The sequence below is a fragment of the Tursiops truncatus genome, chromosome 11 (assembly GCF_011762595.2).
Source record: "Tursiops truncatus isolate mTurTru1 chromosome 11, mTurTru1.mat.Y, whole genome shotgun sequence".
Classification (NCBI taxonomy): domain Eukaryota; kingdom Metazoa; phylum Chordata; class Mammalia; order Artiodactyla; family Delphinidae; genus Tursiops; species Tursiops truncatus.
In genome coordinates, this window is record NC_047044.1 from 8218126 (window position 1) to 8241830 (window position 23705).

Consider the following 23705-nt stretch of genomic DNA (forward strand, 5'->3'; position numbering starts at 1 on the left):
GGCTTCCAAAAGACCCTGGAGAAGCAGAAAAGTAAGGAGCCCAGGTTCTGGAATCAGAATGCTTGGGTTCAAAACCTGTTGTGCCTCTTATTAGTAGATCACCTTAGTTAACCTACTTAATCTCTCTGGGCCTCATTTTCCTTACCTATAAAATAATAATACCTATTCTCTCCATAGGGAAGTTATGAAGATTAAGTGAGTTAAAACATGAAAGAATGTAGGACAGTATCTGGCACAGAGCACATGTTCTATAAATGTTAGCTATTAGTGTGGCCGTTGCTGCTTTTATATTTTATTCTGCAAGGCTGTCTTTATTTTTAACAATGTTGATCTGCAAATAATAATAATACCCTCCTGATTAGATTTCTCAGGCTGTATGTATCATCATTTAGAGATCCAGTTCAGTTTAAGAAACAATTGTTAAATGCTTACTGTGTATTAAGTGCTCTTGGGGGGTGGTTCATAGATTAGTAAGATATATTCCCTGCCCCCCCCCCCCAGGAGTTTATAAACTGGTAGGAGAGAGAAGATTTATTTAGAGGGTAAGTATTACACAGGGCAAAATATCACTCTACTTTTTATAACAGATAAAAGGTAGCTCACAGGAGGCCTGGAGTAATTCTCAGTGCTGGGGAGAAGTGAGTTGGGAAGGTCAGGTGAAGAGTTGGGCATTTCCAGGTGAAGTGAATAAGGAGCTGGGAAAGTTCATGGTACCTGGAGGAAGAGGGATTGGACAGTCTTGATCGGGGTGACTGAGAGTGGGCGAGACACAGTGCTGTCACTGCAACACGAGGAAACGTAGTAAACTTGATGAAATAGGAGCGTAAGGAGGTGGCAGAGTTGAAGTTGGCTCAAAAGTTTTAGTATTAGTGCTGAGGAAGAGGGTAGTGATACCATTAAAGAGAAAAAGGATGGGAAGTAGATTAGGTTTTGGGGGGGAAAGATAGGTTTTGGACCTGCTGGATTTGAGATATAGTCAGGAGAGACTAGTTACGGTTCTGCAGTTTTTGGAGACCTTCTTAAAAACTGCTTTGTGGATGGAAAAGGCAGGCATTAGGGTAATATGGTTCCTAACAGATACAGGTCCCCCTCAGATGTGACTTGCAGGGACCTTATAATTGAGGACTTATCATATAAGGGAACTTCCCTTGACCCATGAGATCCTCTTAACCCTCCTTTTCTGGACATTTTCTCACTTAGTCTCTGAATGGAGGCTATGCCTTTGTCATTCTGTATGGTGTGCAGTGTGCAGTGGTAATACCCTTTAGGTTTCACTGGCATTTGAGATAGAGATAATTGGCTTTTTACTTAAAAAAAAAATTCCTATTAACTTGTTATATCAAGTCGTGTTGCCAGAGTAGAAATAGTAGAAACACCCATCACCCTCCCTTAGTCCGGATGTGCTTTGAATCACCTAGCTTTGTTGTTTCATGTCAACAGAAAAAGGCTCTAAGTGAAGAGGAAGAGGCAGAGAAGAGTTATCTTAATGGCAAAATATTTTCTGGTCCATGGAAATCCATTGCTTGCTGAAAATAGGTATAATTTTTAGATACAAAAGAAAAGATTTTACAAATAACCAATACTTCCTGATCTATCACTCGCTATACTTATGGTGGTAAACATTTGCTACCAGAAAGAAGGTGTAGAACATCTAGAAAGCTTTTTCTGCTGTGCGGTGGTCCTCATTATGTTTTCTTCGAGTTAAGAATTTGTGTTTTTTCCGTCTTGGAGGAGGACACAGTGTTGTAGAAGGTTTTGAACAAGAGGCAAGACTTTGGTACTTTGTGGATTGTTATCACCCAGCAAGACCCTTTGCAACTTCCTCTCGCCGCCCACAGCAGAATACGGAAACCGTGCTGTATCAGGCCACTTCTGCAATTACAGTCACAATTAAAGGGGATCCTTCTTTCACGCTACACCCTTCTGTTTCGAGGCTTTCTTTGCATTTGAAAATGTGTCTTTTGTGGTGGAATGCCCAACTGAGCCTTGATCTCCCCTCTCTCTTTGCTGCCATGCAGTGCTGCAGTTGAAGCTCCAGCAGCGCCGGACGCGGGAGGAACTGGTGAGCCAAGGGATCATGCCGCGTAAGTACCACTCTCTCTCCCCCTCTCAGCACTTGATAGAGTTGCTTTTAGGATGCGGTGTGTGTACCCAGTATGCCACGGGGAGAATCTAACAGAAAACAAGGCCTATGGGGTTCATTTTTCACTGCTTTCTTTGTCATACTTTTCTAAGTTCAGGGCCTCTCAATCAGTGATAGTTAAGAGAACAGCCCTAATTGATCAAGTTCAGTGAAACAAAAAACGTTAGGTTTAACGGTACCATTGAATCATCCTTAGCTTCTGAATTGCACGTTTTAAAGGGTTTCTACGCCCTATTATACTTCCCTTTATAGGAGGAACAGATCTTGAGCTGGGGTACTGTGAGGAAAAACACTTCTCACATGTGTTTTGCTTTAGTGTTCGGGTGCTTGGGAAGAGACAGCCCTTTTCCATCTAGTATTCTGAGTCAACCCCAGTTTTATTTAGAGTGAGAGCCTCAGATATACCCTAAGGCTGGCATGGGGATGAGTGTGCCTGAATGGAGTCATTGATGGGGGTATCGCAGGGCTGGGCTTGGTGCAGAACTGCATCACTTGGGAGAAATAAAGCCAACCTTGGAATCTGTTAGAAGTAAGAAAATTTGCTTTTACTACCAATAGCCGTATAAAATGAGTGGAAGCTGAAGCCAGCAAAATTTTGCTTTTTTTGACATTTCTTTTTAAGTCATCAGCAGAGAGTTAGGCTCTCCCTCTCATTTCCTTTATCTTTATGTGTTAACTGCTACTTGGACACACCCTAATGAAGTAAAAATTTATATATCATACAACAACTTCTAGCTTCATAGTGGGAGAACTGATGTTTTTCACCTTAATGCTGCTAACCTACTGCTACTGTACTTTCCTAATTCTCATTCACTCATTCATTCAAAATATTTGAGTACCTAGTGTGTGCCTGTTGATACAGGAAGATAAGTTCAACTCCTGCTCTCAGGAGTTTTGTACTTAGAAGACTGATAATATAATAAACAGGGAGACAAACACAATTATTTCAAAACATGGTAAATGCTATGAAGTAAATTAACTGGTTGGTGTATTAATAAATAATAGGAATGAGATGGAATCACTTTGGAAAAGTTGGTCAAGAAAGGCCTTCTTGAGGAGGAAATATTTGAGCTGAGATCTGAAGGATATGATGGAGACAGTCATTCAGAAGCAGGAAGAGGGCCCAGGAAGAAGGAAGAGCAAGTGTAAGGGCCTAGTGCAGTTAAGAGCCTGGCATGTTTGCAAACATCAAGGAAGCCATTGTGGCTGGGCCTGGTAAGTGAGGAGAGAGTAGGGGCCCGTTAAGATTGGCAAGGTGTGCGGAGCCAGAATGAGAGCCTTGTCAACCACGAGGAGGAGATAGGTTCTGCTTTAACTACAATGGAAAGCCATTGACGGCTTTTAAGCAAGTGAAGATGGGATTTGATTTACATCGTGGTAATACCAGGTCCGTGTCTAAGAGCTAGAACTTCATAGCAAGTATAAGGAGTCTGAGGTCTCTTTCTGTCCTAAGTGTCAGCCAGGAAACTTAAGTCTCAAATTTATATCTTTTTTAAAATTGCTGTTAACTACCAAACAATTTACCCACATGCCATCTTCTTCTCTGGCCTTCCAGTGAAGGACTCCCCATCTTTAAAGTGTGGATCAGTTAATGTGATCAGGTAGGGTGGTGTTGTGCTTTACAAAACACTCCAGATCCGCCAATCTATATACAAACCTTGTAGAGGAACAAGTTACCCAGCGTCACATGGCTTTCACCAAGACATCATGCGTTTAGTGTCTACTTTTTGCTTGGGGTAGTCCTAGGTGCTCTAGAGATTAAAGAAATGTAAGGCACAGGACTTGCCCTCAAGACATTTAACAGTTTATCTGGGTAGTAAGATTTGCCCATACACAAGATAAAGAGCAATTCAGCATTGACCTGTGGGGTGCTGACTCTAATTACAGTACTGGTTCTGAGAGCATAGTGCTACCTCTCAGGATCTGTAGTATGTTCAGGATCCAAAAGCCACACGGAGGATGAGTGCCTTGCATTCGTCTTGCTGCCTTTCATTTGATACCAGGGGCTACTGGAGATAACTGTTTAATAAGATTTATTGTATACAGTCTCCTTGCTTAGCATTTCTTACAGTATTCTGTGTTGTTAAGACAAATGATGCTTGAGTATTGCAGTTATCTGCTTATATGTTTGTCTCTCCAATTAGACTGTGAGCTCCTTGAGAAAGTATCTTATTTATATTTCTGTCCCCAGTACCTGGCACTGAATGAACGAATGAATGAAGACAGCCAGTTGTAAAGTGGAGTGTGTGTGTGTGCATGTGCGTGTGCGTGTGTGTGTGAAAGAGAGAGAGGGAGAGGATGAAGGACAGACACAGATACCACTCTATTGCAAACTTGTTGGAATTCTGGGCATGGAATTTGAAACAACACTCCTGTTCTGTCAGGAGCCCGGGTTCTAAAATATTCTGAATATCTAATTGTGTGCTTTGGGTGGTTCTCTGTATCTGTGAAGTGAGAATAATTGCCCTTCTTATAGGAATAGAAATGCCCTGCTTCTATGAGAATATTGCATCTTCCCTCATGCAACAAGCCACCTTCAACTATGGGCACAGTTTGGTTTCCAGCTTTTCTAGTGAAGAAAGTAAGAAGCAAACTCTTAGATTATGAGAGAGAGTGTTGAGGCCTGGGAAGAGTTTCAGGTGTGAAGTTCCCTGCTCATCAGCATGCCTGCTCATGTGCAGATAGGGTCCTGAGTTCCCAAAGATGAGGCTCTTTTTTTCCCCAGCCCCTCACCCTCTGAGTAACACCACTTCCTCACCACAGCCCCTCACCACTACCCTAACTCTCATTATAGCCTCCAACATTCTCTGCATCCCTGACATCCCCAGCAATTCCACATCTCACCCTTCACTCATGTCTTTCAAAAAAAATATGAGTAGTGCTGGGGGCAAATCATAATTGATCAGCCATTTGTTGATTATTGGAGATTTGGAGACCTGAAAAGATACCATCTGGTTTGAAGTGCCCATTTCCATTTCCATCTTGCTGGCCTGAGGAGTTTCTGAGAAGTGCCTTTATGTTTAAGTTTGTTGTACGACTTAGGAAGTAATTAGGACCTTCAAACCAGAGGAAAGGAGCAGTGTAGTCACGGCTCTATTCTGCCTCATCATTTCTGATAATATCTTTTATCAAATTCTTCTCATCCCAATCTTTCTGTAGCTCTAGGAAGAACCCACCCACCTCGTTTCAGAGAACCCTCATATGCAGCTCCCATGTGTGGCTGGCTTCCAGTTCTGACATCATATCTGTAGGACATGATGTTTTCAGTAGCTGCCTTGCTGTCAGGGTCATTCATGTTTTTGCATATTGTTCAAAGTTGGGCTACGGCCTTCCCATAGAATTCAGGGGATTAAAGAATCCCTCAATTCGCATACACCTCTTTCTGCTACTTGATGTGCTCTGTTCATGGCATCTAAACTATGGGATATAAAAGTTGGTTTCTGATGTGCTTTTAAATAGAATCATTTCCCAGAATCCTTCTTTCTCATCATGTAAACATTTGTCTCGAATTTAACACTACTTAAACCCTACCAAATGCAGAGTGCCAGATAGCAAAGGATTACATATTCCAGGCCCTTAGCTTTCTTTAATGGTGTCTGAAGCTCTGCATATCTTGAGGGAGAGGAGAGATGGCACAGATAGGAAGCTGGTGTTTAAGTACAAAGATTAAGGAATGCTGCTGTATCTAGGATGAAGATTCGTAGAAGAGGTGGGTCATGTGTGGTACACTTTGTTCTCAAACAGAGCTTTCTCCACAGCCTTTCTCTTTGACATTTAAAGTGTACAAGCCATAAGGTTAAGGTGAAAATTAAGAAAAACATTCTGGCAATGAGAGCTGCTGCAGAGGAATAACCTTTTAAAGGAAAACCTGGAAATTCTCCTGACCCAAACAAATGAGAAAAAAAGTCTCCTATAATCTTTCTAGATATGAGAGAAGAATCTCATTTGTCTGTTCCCTCTCCACCTTTTGTTATTCCATTGTGAATCCTTGAGAAAAAGCAGAGAGTAGCGTATTTCTAATGCTCCAGTTACCCCTTACCAGGCCATTATTGCCCCATGTGCGTGTAGTAGGAAAACCTTGGTACCTTGGCAAACATGAGGAAATCATTATGTTTGTCCAGTAGATTAAGGATCTTCCTCCATTTCTTGGGTGAGCTTGTTTTTTTCATTTTAAATGGTGTTTCTGTGCACTCAGCCTCTGCCATTGGTGACACTTACTTCTCAGTGGTTGGGAAAATCCGAAGGGTGTGAGGGCAGCACAACTCAGAGAGGGCAGCCACTGTCAATCCAGGGGACTGTCAACTGCCTGGCCCCTGAGAGGCCCTCAGACATGTTGCTGGGTGAGAAAGTGAGCCAGTTGGCCAGCTAGTTTTGACTGATTTATATATCTTCTAGTAGGCCCTGTGTTCTCACCCTGAAACTGGAAAAAAATGGCCTCGTGTAATGGAGTTCCCGCAGCTCTATTTTTAATAAACTTCACCACATCTTGATTCCGCAGCCCTTCAATTCTACGGTTTGATCCCTTTGCCATGCTTCAGCCGTCGGCATTAGCCAAGTGCTACACAGAGACAGTGCGGCCCAGTTGCAGCACTGGTAGCTAATCTAAGCTGTCATTTTACTGGCCCCCACGTTAGCCGAAAATCTCCTGTTCATCTGACTATAGCAGTCTCTGCACCAACAAGAAATTTCTTCTAAACTCTGACAGAAGGTTATTTAATGGCTGGAAGTGTCAGGATTAATTATTGCAATCTCTTTTCCTCTGTAGCTAAAATTCTTAATAATAATATTTTTGCTATTTGTAACTTGGGGATTATTTCTTATATTATTCTTGATCAAGTGTACAAACTGAGTTTCAAGATTCTCTTTCCTGAGTACATATGGATAAAAATCTATTTTGGTGAAGCTCTTTTAAAAGTAACTTTTGGTGTTCTTAACCCCTGAGAAGGTAAACCAACCTCCTCAGACCTCAGGATTTCTTGTAATGAGAAAGAGGCTATGATTTAACTTTGTCACTCTCAGTCCGTCTTTATTAAATACTGAGGTGCCGTGGCATCTTTTCCCCCAAGTTACCATGAATTCAAAAGAACTAGCCTTTATACCAGCCCTGTCCAATAGCACTTTCAGTGATGTTAGAAATATTCTATAACACTAGCCACTAGCCACATGTGCTATTGAGTGCTTAAATGTGTCTGGCGTGAGTGAAGAGCTGAATTTTTAATTTAATTTAATTTTAATTAATTTAAATTTAAGTAGTCATATGTGGGTGGTGGCTGTTATATTAGGCAATAGAGTTTTAGGCTTTATTCTGCCACTTAGGAACAAGGTGATTTTAGGTAACTCACTTAACTTTTCTGAACTCAAATTCTACTTTTATAAAATTCTTATATAACATGGAAACAACCTAAATGGATGTGGGGGGTGTGTGTGTGTGTGTATGTGTGTGTGTGTACACACACACACACACACACATATACATACAGACAATGGAATACTACTCAGCCATAAAAAAAGAATGAAATAATGCCATTTGCAGCAACATGGATGGACCTAGAGATTATCATACTAAGTGAAGTAAGTCAGAAAGAGAAAGGCAAATACCATATGATATTGCTTATATGTGGAATCTAAAATATGACACAAATGAACTTATCTGTGAAACAGAAGAAGACTCACAGAGAGAACAGACCGTGGTTGCCAAGGAGGAGGGAGGTGGGGGAGGGATGGATTGGGAGCAGCATGACTACACTGCTCCTTTCCTCTGGTTAGTTCAGTTAGTAACTGAATCACTTTGCTGTACACCAGAAAATAACACAACATTGTAAACCAACTATGCTTCAATAAAATAAATTTAAAAAAAATAAAATTCTTATCTACCCCACAGTTAATTTGGAGAAAAATGAGATGACGTATTGTTCATGCTTTTGAAATACAGGTAGAAGTATTTGCAGTTAAGAGTGAGAACATTAGCTTGGATCTACCATCTTGTGAATCTGAAAGCAGCTTTTTATATATATATATATATATATATATATATATATATATCTCATTAAGTTCTGTGAAAACCAGTGTTTGGGAACAGGAACTATTTTTTTTTTTTTAAGCATCTTTATTGGAGTATAATTGCTTTACAATGGTGTGTTTCTGCTTTATAACAAAGTGAATCAGCTATACATATATCCCCATATCTCCTCCCTCTTGTGTCTCCCTCCCACCCTCCCTATCCCACCCCTCTAGGTGGTCACAAAGCACCGAGCCGATCTCCCTGTGCTACGCGGCTGCTTCCCACTAGCTATCAGTTTTACATTTGGTAGTATATATTAGTCCATGCCACTCTCTCACTTTGTCCCAGCTTACCCTTCCCCCTCCCCATGTCCTCTCAAGTCCATTCTCTACATCTGTGTCATTATTCCTGTCCTGCCCCTAGGTTCTTCATAACCTTTTTTTTTTTTTTTTAAGATCAGGAACTATCTTTCAGTAAATAAAACCCTTCTTAATTTCACTTTCCTCCCTGCCCTTGGATTAAAAAACAATTGCTGAAAATTACTGACTCAAAGAACCACTAGTCAACATGGTACTCTGTTAAAATTGTTCCCCTTTTGGTTGTATATTAACGGGACTACTATTTTATTAGCTTGCCCTCTCCATGGTAATGTATTTTTGTTTTTAACCTCTCTTAAAACAAAACAAGTGAGGGGCTGGGTTGGGAATAATTTTTTTTTTTTTATTTTGGGGCAGCTTGCCAAGAGACAGAAATGTTCACTGGCAGGGACACTGGTGATTCCAGAGCAGAAGAGGGTCTAGTTTGAGGCTGAATTGCCACCCATCCCCCTTTTTGTAAATCTTACAAAGATTGAAGATGACAAAATTGTAGGCTTCAAGGAAATGTCATTTCTTTTGCTTTTAAGTGAAGTGTTACAATGTCTGAGACGTTCTTTTTTTAAATTTTAATTTAATTTTTTTATACAGCAGGTTCTTACTAGTTCTCTATTTTATACATGTTAGTGTATATGTGTGAATCCCAATCTCCCAATTCATCCCCCCATCCCCCCCCCGGCCCCACTTTCCCCCCTTGGTGTCCATACATTTGTTCTGTACATTTGTGTCTCTATTTCTGCCTTACAAACCGGTTCATCTGTACCATTTTTCTAGATTCCACATAGATGCGTTAATATACGATATTTGTTTTTCTCTTTCTGACTTACTTCACTCTGTATGAGTATCTCTAGGTCCATCCACGGTCCGAGACATTCTGTCTCAAAGGATTCTGTGTAGATTATGAGTTTGGGTGGGGCTAGGGTGAGAGCAGATCCTCACCTGGGCCTTGGCCGTTTCCCATGTGCTCTAGTCCACTTGGGAGTTGCTAGAAGCTCTGTGTGGTAGTCTCTGAACAGCTGTTCCTGTGAGCCAAAGAAGTTTGGACAGGATCTGACCAGCGCCCCTTTCTGGCAGCAGCTCAGAAGAGGCCTCCCTCGGGACTTCCCTGGTGGCGCAGTGGGTAAGAATCCGCTTGCCAATGCAGGGGACGTGGGTTCGAGCCCTGGTTTGGGAAGATCCCACATGCTGCGGAGCAACTAAGCCCGTGCACCACAACTACTGAGCCTGTGCTCTAGAGCCCACGAGCCACAACTACTGAAGCCCGCGCCTAGAGCCTGTGCTCCGCAACAAAAGAAGCCACCACAATGAGAAGCCTGCACACTGCAACGAAGAGTAGCGCCTGCTTGCCGCAACTAGAGAAAGCCCGCGTGCAGCAACGAAGACCCAACATAGCCACAAATAAAACAAATAAATAAATTTATAAAAGAGAAAAAAAGAAAAGGCCTCCCCAAAGCCTGCAGTTTTCCCACCTCTCCAGTCCACCCGGGGCCCTCGGGCTCGTGCTTCTCTCAGATGCTCAGTCTCACAGCTGTTAGTGTGGTCCACTTGGCTTTTTCAGATACATAGATATCTCTGGATGAAAGAGGTAGTTTTTTTTTCCCTTTTCTTTTTAATTGAGATGTAATTGACATACATTATATTAGTTTCAGATGTACGGCGTAACTTTTTTTTTTTTTTTAAAGAAGCAGAGAAAGAGAACTCCGCCTGTCTGAGATGGTGTATCCTCAGCACCGGAATGTTACCATTTAACTGTAGTTGAATCCCAAGTTTCAATGGCATTTGATAAACACCATGGTAGGGACTTCCCTGGTGGTCCAGTGGGTAAGACTCCATGCTCCCAGTGCAGGAGGCCCGGGTTCAATCCCTGGTTGAGGAACTAGATCCTGCATGCATGCTGCAATCAAGAGTTCGCATGCTGCAACTAAGAAGTCTGCATGCCGCAACTAAAAGACCCCGTGTGCCATAACTCAGATGCGGCGCAACCAAAATAAATAAATAAAAACAAATCTTTAAAAAAAAAAACACCATGGTAAAACATGTGTTCCAGGATTAGAGCTAACCTGATCCCTAGATTTGAAGCTGAGAGAAAATTGGTTAGGCATATGGCCTCAGGAATCTTCTCTTTCATCTCAGGAGAAGACCAGCTGGGCACGTCACTCCTTGGTATTTTATGTTGCCTTTCTGATATATGTCAGCATCCTCATCTCTCTTCCAGCTGATGTAGGTCATCAGAAGTGTGTATTCCCATGTCAGTGGTCAGTGACTAGCATAGAACCTCTTCCTTGTCCAGTTGCTAACTAATCCTAAGATAGACCCTAGAATGAGTTGTATGTTCTGAGCGTATTCATTGCTGAATCCAAAGAAGACTCCAACAGGGAGCTCCCTTGAACAGACCATCAAAAGTAATCTTCTTGATACAGATTCTTGACACAATTTAATATCTAAAAAGTGTAATAGGTATTCACTTTCATTTAATAATTAGTTCTCAACATGTCTGAGATATCCAAGGCTAACATCTTTGCAAGATAATAAGTGAAGTAAAGGAGTTAATAAAGTCACTTGTTGAAACTACGCACTAATTTTACTTAAACGATAAAAATCCTAAAGAATTATGTACTCAAGGGGAGCCCTGAGAGACACCCGATGATGGCAGTGATTTAAAATCCTTCAGCCTAGTGGGATGTTATTTGCAGAAGGGCAAAGGTGATTTGGAGCTTGTATCTAAACAGATGACTTAGGTGTATTGATTATGGGGCTTCAGAAAGGGGTATATGTGTATGCTTGAGCAAGGAGTGTATATTGGAATGATAATTGACTGATCTGGAGTATTAGGCTGGGCTGTGGTGTGAAAGGCAGATACAAACATGGCTGGCATACATGTCAAAGAGAAACTTGGAAGGCCAAATTCAAAATATTAGACCCCTGATATTTTAGCCTTTTGGAATTCACTGTACCTGTTGATATTCATGCCATGCAGGATTGTGCTATGACTTTTTTGTCCCAGTCTTGAGTCTCTTTCACCATCAGTGGGTCAAGGTTGAAGATTCTGGAGCAGCTTGCACTTCTGCAAAGGAAAAGATTAGCATCCTTGAGTCTCCATTTTTAACACTCATTCCTGGTAGTTGGCTTCCCTGATGGTTTGGGTGGGGGTGACAGCCCAAGTGCCAAAACAGGATATGGATGAAGCACGTTTTCTGCCTGTCAGTTTGGACCCGTGCTTGCCCCAGAGTGCATGATCCCTTCCCCATACCCCATCACCCAAGCTCTTTCTTTGACTCACATGAACTTAGTTCTGGTTTTCATTGTCATGGCCAGTCCCTGGACTGTTGACACAACTCTTTGGTTAATGGTCAACAATGGCAGGTTATTTTTGCAGGCATTTTGGTATGACAGATAAAAACAGAAAGACAAAAAATGGAAGTCAACCCCAGTTAGCTCTCAGCATTTGACTCCACACCCACGCTGTTCTCTTCAGAAGGAGGATGGCACAGAAGAAAAAGTTAAAACAGTAACAGTGCCAAACGCTTATTAACCAGAGCTTCTAGCAGATGGCAGAGCACTTTCACTTTGATGCTAGGAGTCATCACGGCAAATTATGTAATTGCCATTTTGCTGATGAGAATACTGAGGCTCAGAGGGGTCATGTGACTTCCCCAAGGTCACAGCACCACTAAAAGGCAGAGGTAGATCCACTCCAGGTCTTCTGGCTCTGAACCCCATGCTAATTCCTGAAAGTCACGGTCTAATGATTCTTATTGACAGAGGAATTCATGATGATAGCTTGATGTACTTTCAAAATTTCAACTTTGTAAATATTAAAATTGAAAACAGTGTTAGATCAGGAACTACAGTTGGTGGGGAAAGGTGAAAGTTAGTGGGGAGGGGTTGTATGTGAGAGTGGCTCCATCATTTTTAAACCCTCTATTAAAATTGCTTCCAAGTTGCTGCTCTTGTCTGCTGGCTTGAAGGCCATGGGCATCTTTTCACTTCTGTCCTAATAACGCTTAGTTAAATCAGAGGTTCTTGATTTTGTGTGTGTGTGTGTGTGTGTGTGTGCCATTGATGCTCCTTGGAAAATCTTACACATCCTCTCACTAGACAGTTGCCCAAGCAAGTACCCAAAATTCAGCACACAGTTTCCAGGGATTCATAGATACTCTAAAGCTGGTATAGTGTGTCCCAGGTTAAGGGCCCCTCCTCTGCCTGGATGTGGAATCCCAAGAAAAATCATTCCCCTAATGCTGTTGTAAACCCTTACACATCAGTGACACAGCCAACCTCTGTGCTCCTCACCTGCTGTGTGCTAAGACCAAGGACTACATTTCTGTAGCTGCCTTCCACTGAGTGTGTTGCCAGGCCCGAATACAAACAGCAGGGTGTGGAATCCATCCCAGCTGAATGAGGCCCTCGCCAGGGTGTGAGGAAGATGGCAAAAAGCCCTGATCCTCTGACTCTCAGAAATACATACTTTGCACCTCGAAGCAGTGGTCCTGAAAGGAGCTCAGGAGATTAAACTCTACCAATTTGTGGACACCTACACAGCCATCAGAGTTGCAATTTTGAGTTAGCTGTTCCGAAAAATTATCAAGTCCTTAACTAGGTGTACTTTTTAGTCACTTAGCCCCTGGTGGTGGAGAATGAGCAAATAAAAATTCTTACTTTCTCATCTGCAGTGTCACCTTTCCCCTGCCTTTTGGACTAGGGAAACAATGGTTTTCAAATTTTATTGGCACCAGCCTCCTTGAAGAGCTGACTAAAGATTGAAATTCTTGAAGCTCTGGGATCTCTGCATTACATAGAGATTCTTGCCCTCCAGAGACTTTCTAATGCAAGTGTGGTTCTGGAACCACACTCGGAGAAACACTGGACCAAGGGCTGCTGGCATCATTCCCCTTTTCATTTTTAGTGACGGCGTAGAATATTGTTACTGTCTTCTCGCCAGGAGTTCTGAAGTACAGGATAGTCCTATCCACGTGATTCAAGAGTTGATGAATTTCTAAGACAGTTGAGGCTGCTGCATATAAAATGATTGAGTACAGACAGCTTATGACCCCTTGCCTCCAATGCTGGGAAAAGCCTGCCTTGCCTGCCTCTCATATGGCCTTGCACCATGTCTGTGGTCAGTTTGGCGGAGTTAATGAACTTCCTGGAGCTGTGTGACAAACTTCTGTGCTAGGGCCACGGGATGTGGCAAGACTCAGTTAACTTTGGAAGGAGTTTGATTATACGGTGACTCCCTCTTCTGCTATGTTGACCCCTTTGAGAGAGGGTTGATGGGAAAAGGGATGGGAAAATGTGTACCCCTTGACATTTTCTGAGGTTATATCTGAAATCCTCCCTTCTGTCCCATTGCCAATATTGGAGCAAATGACAAGGCAGCATTTCTTTGCAGAGGAATAGCGAGGAGAAGAAAGCAAAATGTAAAAGATCAGATTAAAATCACTGTTTGTTATTTTTTTGTAACTATCAATTTTTTTTTTTTTAAAGATGCCTGATCAGAGAAGTATCTTTTCTCTGACCCACTCCCACTCCACCTCCTACCTGGCTTATGCTGAAATATACATAAATTAAAAGATCTAAATTTTAGAATCAGAAGAACCAGAGGCCTTTGTTCTGCCGTTAATTAGGATGTGATCCCAGGCAAGTCAGTTCTCCTTTATAAAGTGTAGGAAATAGCAGGTACTAAGAAGCTCAAGTAAGGTAATTCCCAGCATGCTGTGCAAACAGCAGGGGGAAAACAAGGAAACCATTTGCAGCAGATCTTTTTATTTACGTTACCCTCAGGAGCCTTTTTGTCGACAGCACGGTTGACAGGCACAATCCTGCTTTATTTCTTCTCCCTGTTTCATTCCCTCTATTTCTACTTGAGAACAGGGTAAAGTCCGAAGTCCTGCCGGGCCCTCTGCGGCTCCCCCTCTTACAGCGTCTCTTCCCACTCTTCTCTCTGCTCACTCTGCTCTGCCAGCCTGTCCTGCTTGAGGTCCCTCTGTCTCTCAGGCAGGTTCCCCCCCAGGGCCTTCGCACTTGCTCTTCTCCTTGCCTGCAGGGCTCATTCCTTTCCTCCAGGTCTTGGCTCAAACATCACATTAGAAAGTCTTTCCCTGACCACTGCGTGTAAAGTCCTGCCCTGTCACCCTCTGTCGCCCATACCCTGCTTTATATTTCTTCAGAGCATGTACCACCTCCTACTGTGTTAGGTGTTTATTTGTCTGATGCATCATTCTTCACTAGGGAAGAACAAGGATATCCCAGCACCAACGGACATGTGGGCTCTCAGTTAATACTTGTTGGGAGTGAGTAACCAACAGTTAGCGGTCTTAACCCCTTAGGGGACACACACCTCTGGACCCCACCCTCACTCTTACTCCTCTGCCTCTTGTGATTGGTCCCCATCTCCACCAACTCACCAGCATAGCTCCGAGACCTCTGGCTGTGTCCTAAGTATGAGTAATCCTCTGGAAACTTTGCAAGCCATATTTTATCTGACCTGCCCACTATTAACATCTCTCTCTTTCTACCTACACCCTTTTTCTTGAAGCCGAGTCTCTATATCTTTATAGCCTTCTCCCACCCCCATGAGCCTTCTCAGGTTCTTTTGCTGGGCTCTGTCCGTCACCTATGCTTAAATTCTGAGAGTCTCTTAAGATTCATCCTGGGAAGTATTTTCTTCTGTCTCAACATAACATATATTACATTATCCCTAGATGATGCCGTGTGCACACACATACACGTATAAGCATATGTACATATATACACACATGCAAGTACACATACATACCACTTGCACATCTCTTGATAGGATGTCACACAATTAGCTCATATTCAGCATGTCCCAAACTAAACACCATCTGTCCCACCCTGTCCCAGGCCTACTCCTTCTGTATCCCCTCTCTGGGAGTGTTAATGGTACAACCATTTACCCGGTCACTCCATTTTATTCTTCTGAATGGCCTCTTGATCTCTACTAGAGTGATCTTGTAAAAATGCAATTCTTACTCTTTTGCAATTCCCAATGTAATACTTGATTTCAGGCAGGTATCATCAGTAGATGCTAAAACCATTAGGTAAGCAGTGCTTAGGGAACAGGATTTTCACAAGGCCTCAAAATGTTACCCCACAGATTATGTATTAATTACAAAAGGGGAAATGCTACCTTTAGGATGGAGAGATCTGGTGTCACCTTTCATGCTTTCAGCACTGTCAGTGGTTGGGCAGCATGGTACTGTGTGTGCCTCCTGATGTTAAGAAGTACACATCAGCTATGTAGTCTTCCTGCCAAAAATGTTTAACCTAAATCTAATCACGAGGAAACAGCCAAATTCAGAATATAGGACATTCTTTCCACAAAACAAGCCGGTTTGTATACTTAAGTCAGTGTCAGGAAAAGTGCAAAAGGCAGGAGTATTGTTTCAAAATGTGACCGAGGAGACAACTATGAAATGTAGTGCATGATTCTTGATTACATCTTGGATTAAGGGGGAATATCCAAACCACTATAAGACATTTGACGGGCAATTGAGGAAATTCCAACATGGACTGCAAATTCGATTATATTATTGGATTAATATTAATTTTCTGAGGTGTGATAAAGATATTTTAGTTAGATAAGAGAATGTCTTTCTTCTTAGGAAATGCATATTGAAGAGTTTAGGGATGAAATGTGATTGATAGTCATCCCTCTGTATCTGCAGGTTTCGTATCCACAGGTTCTAAATATGTGGGTTCAACCAACCGCAGATGGAAAATATTTGGAAAAAAAAATTCCAGAAAGTTCCCAAAAGCAAAACTTGCATTTGCCACGTACTGGAAATTATTTACATAGCAATCACATTGTATTAGGGATTATAAGTAATCTAGAGATGATTTAAAGTATATGGGAGAATGTGCATAGGTTATATGCAAATGCTACGCCATTTTGTATAAGGAACTTGAACATCCTTATACAAGATTTTGGTACATGGATTTTGGTGTCCGTGGGGCATCCAGGAGCCAGTCACCTGCAGATACCAAGGGACAACTGTGTCTGCAACTCACTTCCAAGTGATTAAATAAACAAAATTGTGTGTATGTGCATGTGTGCACAGGAGAGAGAGAAAACAAATATGGCTAAAAGATAACTGGTGAATCTAGGTCAGAGTTATAGGGTCATTTACTACTTGCTCTTTCAGTGTTTTTGTAGGTTTCAAAAAAAAAATTCAAAGTTAAAAGGGGGTGCAGGGAAGAGGGGGGAGCCATGTGAGTGCAGACATGAGTGGTGAAATGAATATATACCAATTACCAGGTATGTTTCTGCTCATTTAATTTTTTTTTAAACATCTTTATTGGAGTATAATTGTTTTACAATGGTGTGTTAGTTTCTGTTTTATAACAAAGTGAATCAGTTATACATATATCCCCATATCTCTTCCCTCTTACGTCTCCCTCCCTCCCACCCTCCCTATCCCACCCTTCTAGGTGGTCACAAAGCACCGAGCTGATCTCCCTGTGCTATGCAGCTGCTTCCCACTAGCTATCTATTTTACATTCGGTAGTGTATGTATGTCCATGCCACTCTCTCACTTCGTCCTAGCTTACGCTTCCCCCTCCCCATGTCCTCAAGTCCATTCTCTAGTAGGCATGCGTCTCTATTCCTGTCCCGCCCCTAGGTTCTTCAGAACCATTTTTTTTTTTAGATTCCATACATATGTGTTAGTATACGGTATTTTTTTCTCTTTCTGACTTACTTCACTCTGTATGACGGACTCTAGGTCCATCCACCTCACTACAAATAGCTCAGTTTCGTTTCTTTCTATGGCTGAGTAATATTCCATTGTGTATATGTGCCACGTCTTCATTCCATTTTTTAACATAAAACATCAAGTTAGAAATAACTCCCCACCCCTCCATGTGGTTCTGATCATGTCACTCGCCTGGTTAATGTGGTAACTCTGGCCTCCATGGTTTCTGATGAGAAATCTTTTGTCGTTCAAATTGTTTCTCCTCTGGCTGCTTTCAAGTGTTTTTCTGTGTTTTTAGTTTTCAAAAGTTTAATTCTGATGTATCCTGGGGTGAACTGCTTTGGGTTTAACTTGTTTGGGGTTTGCTCAGCTTCTTCAGTCTCTGAAGACTTATGTCTCTTGCCAAATTTGGGAAGTTTTAAGTACTCTTCCAACCCGTCTTTTTCCTCTCCTTCCAGGGCTTGGATGACACGATGTTAAACTTCTTTGTGGGTGGAGGTGACCTTGTAATGGTGAAAGTCCTGACACCTCACCAGTCCTCCCCGTGACACCACCTCAGCGGGGGGAGGGGGGAAATCTCCTTACTGCTAGAGGGGGTGTAAGTCCAGGCTCCCCACTTGGTCTCCACTTATTCCTTGGGCTGGGGGCAGCCTCCTACTTGGCCTTCTTTGACACCACCTGGCAGGGGTGTTGGGGTGCTTCATTACAGCCTCGTAAGGGTGAAAGTCTAGCCTCCCACTTGGCCTTTCCTGTTGAGGGTGGGGCTTTCACCGTGCTGTCTGTCTGGAGTAGAATGATTACTGTCTTAAGTTTTTTCTCTTGCTAGGCTGCCCTTTTCCTGGTCCTGTGGCTAGCGAGAGTAGGTTTTGTTGGGGCTTTTCTGTCCGCTTCCATTGGCATTTCCAGGTTGCCAGCTTCTTCAGCTCCAAGTCTGGGATGTAAGGCAAAAAGGAAACTCGGGGGACTCGCCACTGTGTCATTCTTTGGGTTCCAAGGTCCCTAGTCAGTCTGCCACCTTCCCTCCACCTTTCAGAACCTATTTATGTAAGGTCCAGAGTGTTTATTTGTACTTAGTGGGAAGAACAGAGAACATGTCTTCCCCGGCTCCCCAGATGCAGGCCCTGCCCCCCGCCCCCCCAAGCCTCATGATCCTCATGTGAACACCCTGGTCCCACCACATCAGACCACTTGTAGTCCCTAGAACTTGTCACGCTCTTAGATGACCTTCCTTGTCTGCCTGTGGTGTTTCTATTCCATTCATTTGGGTTTTCTCTGTAAAATCTACCCAGACAGTTCACACACTCTTTCCTCAGGCAGAATTTTGCCTCTTCTGTCTTACGTAGCACTTTAAATTACCTCTACAACTATGCTTCCATCTTGTATTGTAATTATTTGTCTTTTTCCCTGACCGGACCCTGAGCTGCCTTTGAGGGCTGGGACTCCATCCTGTACATGCTTGTCCTCAGTAACTAGCACAGCAGTTGCTTAAGAATTATTTATTAGATAGATGGATGAATGGACGTAGTTCTGATTTCCCACCTGAGTTGTTAAGTATGTTTGTTACCACACACAGACACAGCCTCCAGAGATGCACTGTGCGTATGCCTGCTGCTTCTACAGTGAACAGAGAAATCCAGCAGGCTTGCCTGGAAGAAGGGCTCCTTAGCCCATGGCAGTCTGTTGATCTCTGTTAGCTGTCCTGTGTTTATAGCCTTTGAGTTCCTCTGAATACAGAATTGGCCGTGAGCTTAATTCTAGCATAGTATGGGAACGATCATTTTTACTATGTCGGCACCTAATAAAGTGACATTCAGACCCAGGCACCTAATAAATATTCCTTAATGATAATGATGAGAAAATGAATATCTGTGGTTTGTTGCTATCCTTCTTGCTGAGATGCATTTCCAGAACTGCTTTGTGGCTCCTAGGAGGCTTTCACTTGCCTACATGTTGAACTAAATTTGGGGCTGGTGATGGGAAAGCACTACATTCATGTGCTAGGTTGGTTTTTTTTTTTTTTTTAAGTTACTCTCTTTTTATTTATTTATTTATTTATTGGCTGCCTTGGGTCTTTGTTGCTGCACGCAGGCTTTCTCTAGTTGTGGCGAGCGGGGGCTGCTCTTCATTGTGGTGCGTGGGCTTCTCTTGTTGTGGAGCACGGGCTCTAGAACGCAGACTCAGTAATTGTGGCTCACGGGCCCAGCCGCTCCGCGGCATGTGGGATCTTCCCGGACCAGGATTCAAACCCGTGTCCCCTGCATTGGCAGGCGGATTCTTAACCACTGCGCCACCAGGGAAGCCCCGCTAGGTTAGTTTTTAAGGCTCCTTATGTTCGCGCTTCGGTGCTAGATCAGATCACAGCGCTCCGTCTGATCAGATCACACCCAGCACAGCACCGAACTCCCCCTGGAAGTGGATGGCAGTGTGTTTTGAAAAAGGAAATTGAAACAGTTTTTCTCTTTTTAGTTCACAAATGACCTCACTTAATTAAGGTAGCAAATGTGTAAGGGGAGAAAGAAGATGGGCGCTGGAGAGAGGGAACAGAGTGTTAAATCGGGGGTTAGAGGCAGCCAGGGGCAGGGCCCACATCTAGCACCGAAACTGTGACTAAGAGCACCACACCTCTTAGCCACTTGTGTTCATTTGATTTCCGTGGGGGGGGGGGGCTTGGTTATTTTTCGTTTGAGCATCTGTTTGCACACCCCCCTGTGTTCACGCAAAGCCGCGCAAGTGTTCCAGGAAACCAGCTCCCGGAGGGTGGGAGTAGAGGATCAAGTTTTGGTGCCCTCTGACACCAAAAATGTATATTCTCATAAACAACGTGCACAGTTCTTGGGTTTGCATTGGTTTGGTGGGGCTTCTCTTTCAGAGACTGCCTTCTAGGAGTTTCTGGGAAAATAAAATTTCCGAGTGAGCAGTGCCCTGGCTCCTCTGGCAAAGCATTAAGGCAGCAAGAGAGGGCGTGAGTGTCCAAGGTGAATGCCGCCCTCCTACTCAGACACATGTCTATGGGTTAGCTTCGAGCCTTTGGGGATTTTCCACAGCTAGTAGAGGCCTAAAGTTTTAAATTATTTTCTGCGTTGCTGTACTTCCTTGTGTCTCATTCCCTTAGCGTGGAAGCTTGTGATTTTGACTATACATTGCCACCTGCTTCTACATCAAGAAAGCCCAGGGCTTACCTTTATCACCCCTGAGCTCTTCACTAGGTTACCCTCCACGGCTGCAGCTTTTAACAGAGCTGGCCAGACATGTATAGGAGTGCCTTTCCACCCCAAACCCCGACCTACCGAGAGCACTGGCTGCCCCAGCTCCAGGCTTCCCCAGATGGGCCTGGGAAGCGCCTTCCAGGAGTCCTGACTGAAGCCCGTACAAGACTGGTCATTGCTCCCCCTCTTCCTTTCACATGTTGGAAGTGGCTCTTGAAATCGCTGAACTTGCTGTCACAGAGCAGAATTAGACGTGGGGAGAGAGCAGCACAAAGTGAGTGGGCTCTTCAGGGGCTGATAGAAGCCTACACACTTGTCATAAAGGGAGAAAGAGAGACAGAGCTGGACCTGGGTTGGGGTCCGCCACTCGGTGAGTGACCTCACAGGTTACTGCAGTGTTAGTTTCCTCACGTATAGAATTGGAACAGTGGTGCCTACCTCATGGTTGTTAAGAGGATTCAATGAGATTATAATGTTGTTGTTATAAAATGAAACAGTCTTTTGGAATCAGTAATTATTGTTTTGAATTCTTTTCTTGGGCTTCATTTCTGGTTCTTTTGCCCAAGCTCTGAGCAGCTAGTGAACTGCTCTGGTCTTCTCATCCACCTCCAGGCTCGTCTCCTAGTATCAGTGCTGAAGGCTGCACCTTAAGCTCCATGGTGAGCCCCAGATTTGAAACCGTGGCTTTGTGTACCTGCTTTGTGTACTTTGCACCCCTCTTCTGAGCCTTCCTTACACGTTTGTGCTCAGTACTGTGGTCAAGCTGGCCTTTCCACATGGCCTGCCCTCAGCCCTACATCTAAGCATTGCAGGTCATTGAGACCTCCTTGCCTCCCATCCAATGGGGTCATTCTTCTCCACTTTTTGAAGAAGTTAAGGAGCCAACCCAGAGGAGGGAAAGAACTCTGACTTAAGGGTGAGAGAGAATTAGGTTATGATCCTATTCTGCCACTTGCTGCCTTTCCTACCCTTTCTGAGCCTGTCCTCATCTGTACAGTGGAATATTACACATCACATGGAATCAATAGGAGTATTCAATTAGGTAACATTTTAAAGTATTTAGAACCATGCCCACCACAGAAGGTAGGCATCCTCGCTATTATGCAAAAATTTCCTTAACCCAGTGGAAAGCAGGAAGTCACGTACAGTACAGCCAGTTCACCTGTCACTTATCCCCACTCATGGTGCAACATCCTCGTTGTACATGAAAATGTTACGCTCCCCTTCCATCAAGATATTCTGCGCTTTGTGAGTTGTTTTCCCAGAAGCTGGATCTGTGCCTTACCCCTTAGGATAGCCAGTGTAGGTCGTTGCACGCTGACTGGTGTTTAGCCAGATTATCTGTGACCATGGTGTAGGAACTAGCTGGCCCGTGTGGGAATCTAACCCCTGTTTCAACCAAATCACTGCACGTGATGACAGCAGCACCCTAAATGTGTTGGTGAGGGCGCCACTGGCTGCAGAGCCCTTTCACTCTCCTTCGGTTGTCACAGGAGTTCTGGGAGGTGGGCGGACTCGACTCCACAGAAGAAGAAAATGAGACCTGGAAAGCAGTCATTCCCCGTGTCACACCAGCGGTAACTGGTAGAACCCAGGACAGGCATGCACATGTCTTGCTTTTATATCTGGGACTTCTGTGAAGTTTTGAACCAAGATGAGAGCCTAATTCTGGCTGTACAAATGAAAGTTTAGAGCTCACAGGATCCTCTAGTTTTCCTGTCACCAGTGTACACTTTGTATCCGTTCCTTATAGAATATTCATTAATTCATTGAATGACTTACGTGCTCTCCGTGGCGGGGGTACTGTGAGAAAGAAGTAGACAAACCCCCTGCCGTGCCCAGAGGAGCTTATTGTAGTGGTAGGAGGCTGGCAGTGAATACAGAGAGATGCAGTTCATGACCATCCAGGGTGTCAGGCGGTGATGAGCTGTGGAGAAAACTAAGGCAGAAAGGCAGCTGGGGGTGGGGGGCGGACACTGAGTTTTGCTTTGATTCTTAGTGCTTCTCGTCTCATCCGTGTGATAAGCACTCCTAGAGCAAGGTTGTGTGTTCATTCCCTGCTGGTCCATCACACTCTGCATATCAGGACTTTTGGAGGCTGATTTTGGAGTTGAACCAGCCTTACTCAGTAGAAGCAGGTGCAGGGGCTGTCTGCTTACCCACTGAGATGCCAAGACCTTCAGATTAGAGCTGGGATGGCCTGGGTCATGCTTTGGAATGCTCTGGTAGCTTGGAGAGGGAGCCTCTGCTGGTTTTCCTTAGAGATTATTTGTTAAATCTAGCGCTCCCCCTGCCGTTAGAAGATAGGGTACTTCCAACTGATCTTTTAAAATGGGTTTCTTTTTTACTTTAATATTAGGAAAAAAAAAAACTTAGAGAAAAAAAGAAGTACTGCAGTGACATTTGGAGCTTTCTTCGGGGACTGCTGCTCCTGAGGCCCAGCCCCTGGGGGTGGGATGGGGGGAGGAAGCGCAAAGGCCCAGGCAGGATAGGGTCATATCTGTGCTCTGGCTACTTTTAGCGTCTCCTTACCCCTGCACTCCTACCACAGCCAGCAGCCCAGCAAAAGTTATCTGCACACACAGTTTCACAGCTGCACTGAAATTCTAGGGCAGCAGAAGTGAAACTGACCACGGTCTTATGAATTTCTCTCTTACTGCTGTTGTTCCCAACTTGAAGTGAGTCAGGCCTTTTCCCCTCTCATCCTCAGGGTGTCCCAACTCGTTATCTGCTGAGTTTTTGACACAGACTCTCTTCACAGCGCTGCATTTGTAGAGGGTCCTGCTTTGGTCTCCCCACCCTCGGTGTGCTTTGCTGAGTTGCGAGCTGTGGCCATGTGGTGGTAGCCCCAGAAAAGAGCCGGGTCCGTGACGGGGGATACAGTGAGCGTCTGGTCAGCTGCTGGTTGTGTGCACCAAGGTTAACCAGACAATCATGGTGAAGTTCTTTTAGTCCTTCAAGATGAAATTCAAGTTAATTTTAGCAGAACTATTAATACCAGCTGAACCGAAGAAGGAAATGGCACCCAAGTAGATGCAATGTCTTTTTGGTTTAACTGCCTCATTCAAACAGTTCGGTCACTTTGCGATTCCTGATGAGGTTGGAGAAGGAAAGTGGTGGACCCAACTTGCAGCTCTGCTCTGTGTCCTGGTCTCCCCGAGGGTAAAGGGAGGCCCAGTGGGCATTCTTGGAGAGTTGACTGCTCCATAAGGATTATATTAAAGTTATGTTCCCTGGGTGCACCTTACAGAGCCCAAGCTTAGG

General features: G+C 43.8%; 1 protein-coding gene across 8 annotated transcripts in view; it reads left to right on the forward strand.

Moving 5' to 3' along the window:
* The window catches only part of MRTFA (myocardin related transcription factor A), a 167192-nt gene that overhangs the window by 124587 nt on the left and 18900 nt on the right, over positions 1-23705 (forward strand). For all 8 annotated transcript variants that reach the window (XM_073788139.1, XM_073788140.1, XM_073788138.1 and 5 more), the window contains one exon: positions 2019-2084. In XM_073788139.1, coding sequence (XP_073644240.1) covers positions 2019-2084 — 66 coding nt within the window. The remainder of the gene's footprint in view (positions 1-2018; positions 2085-23705) is intronic.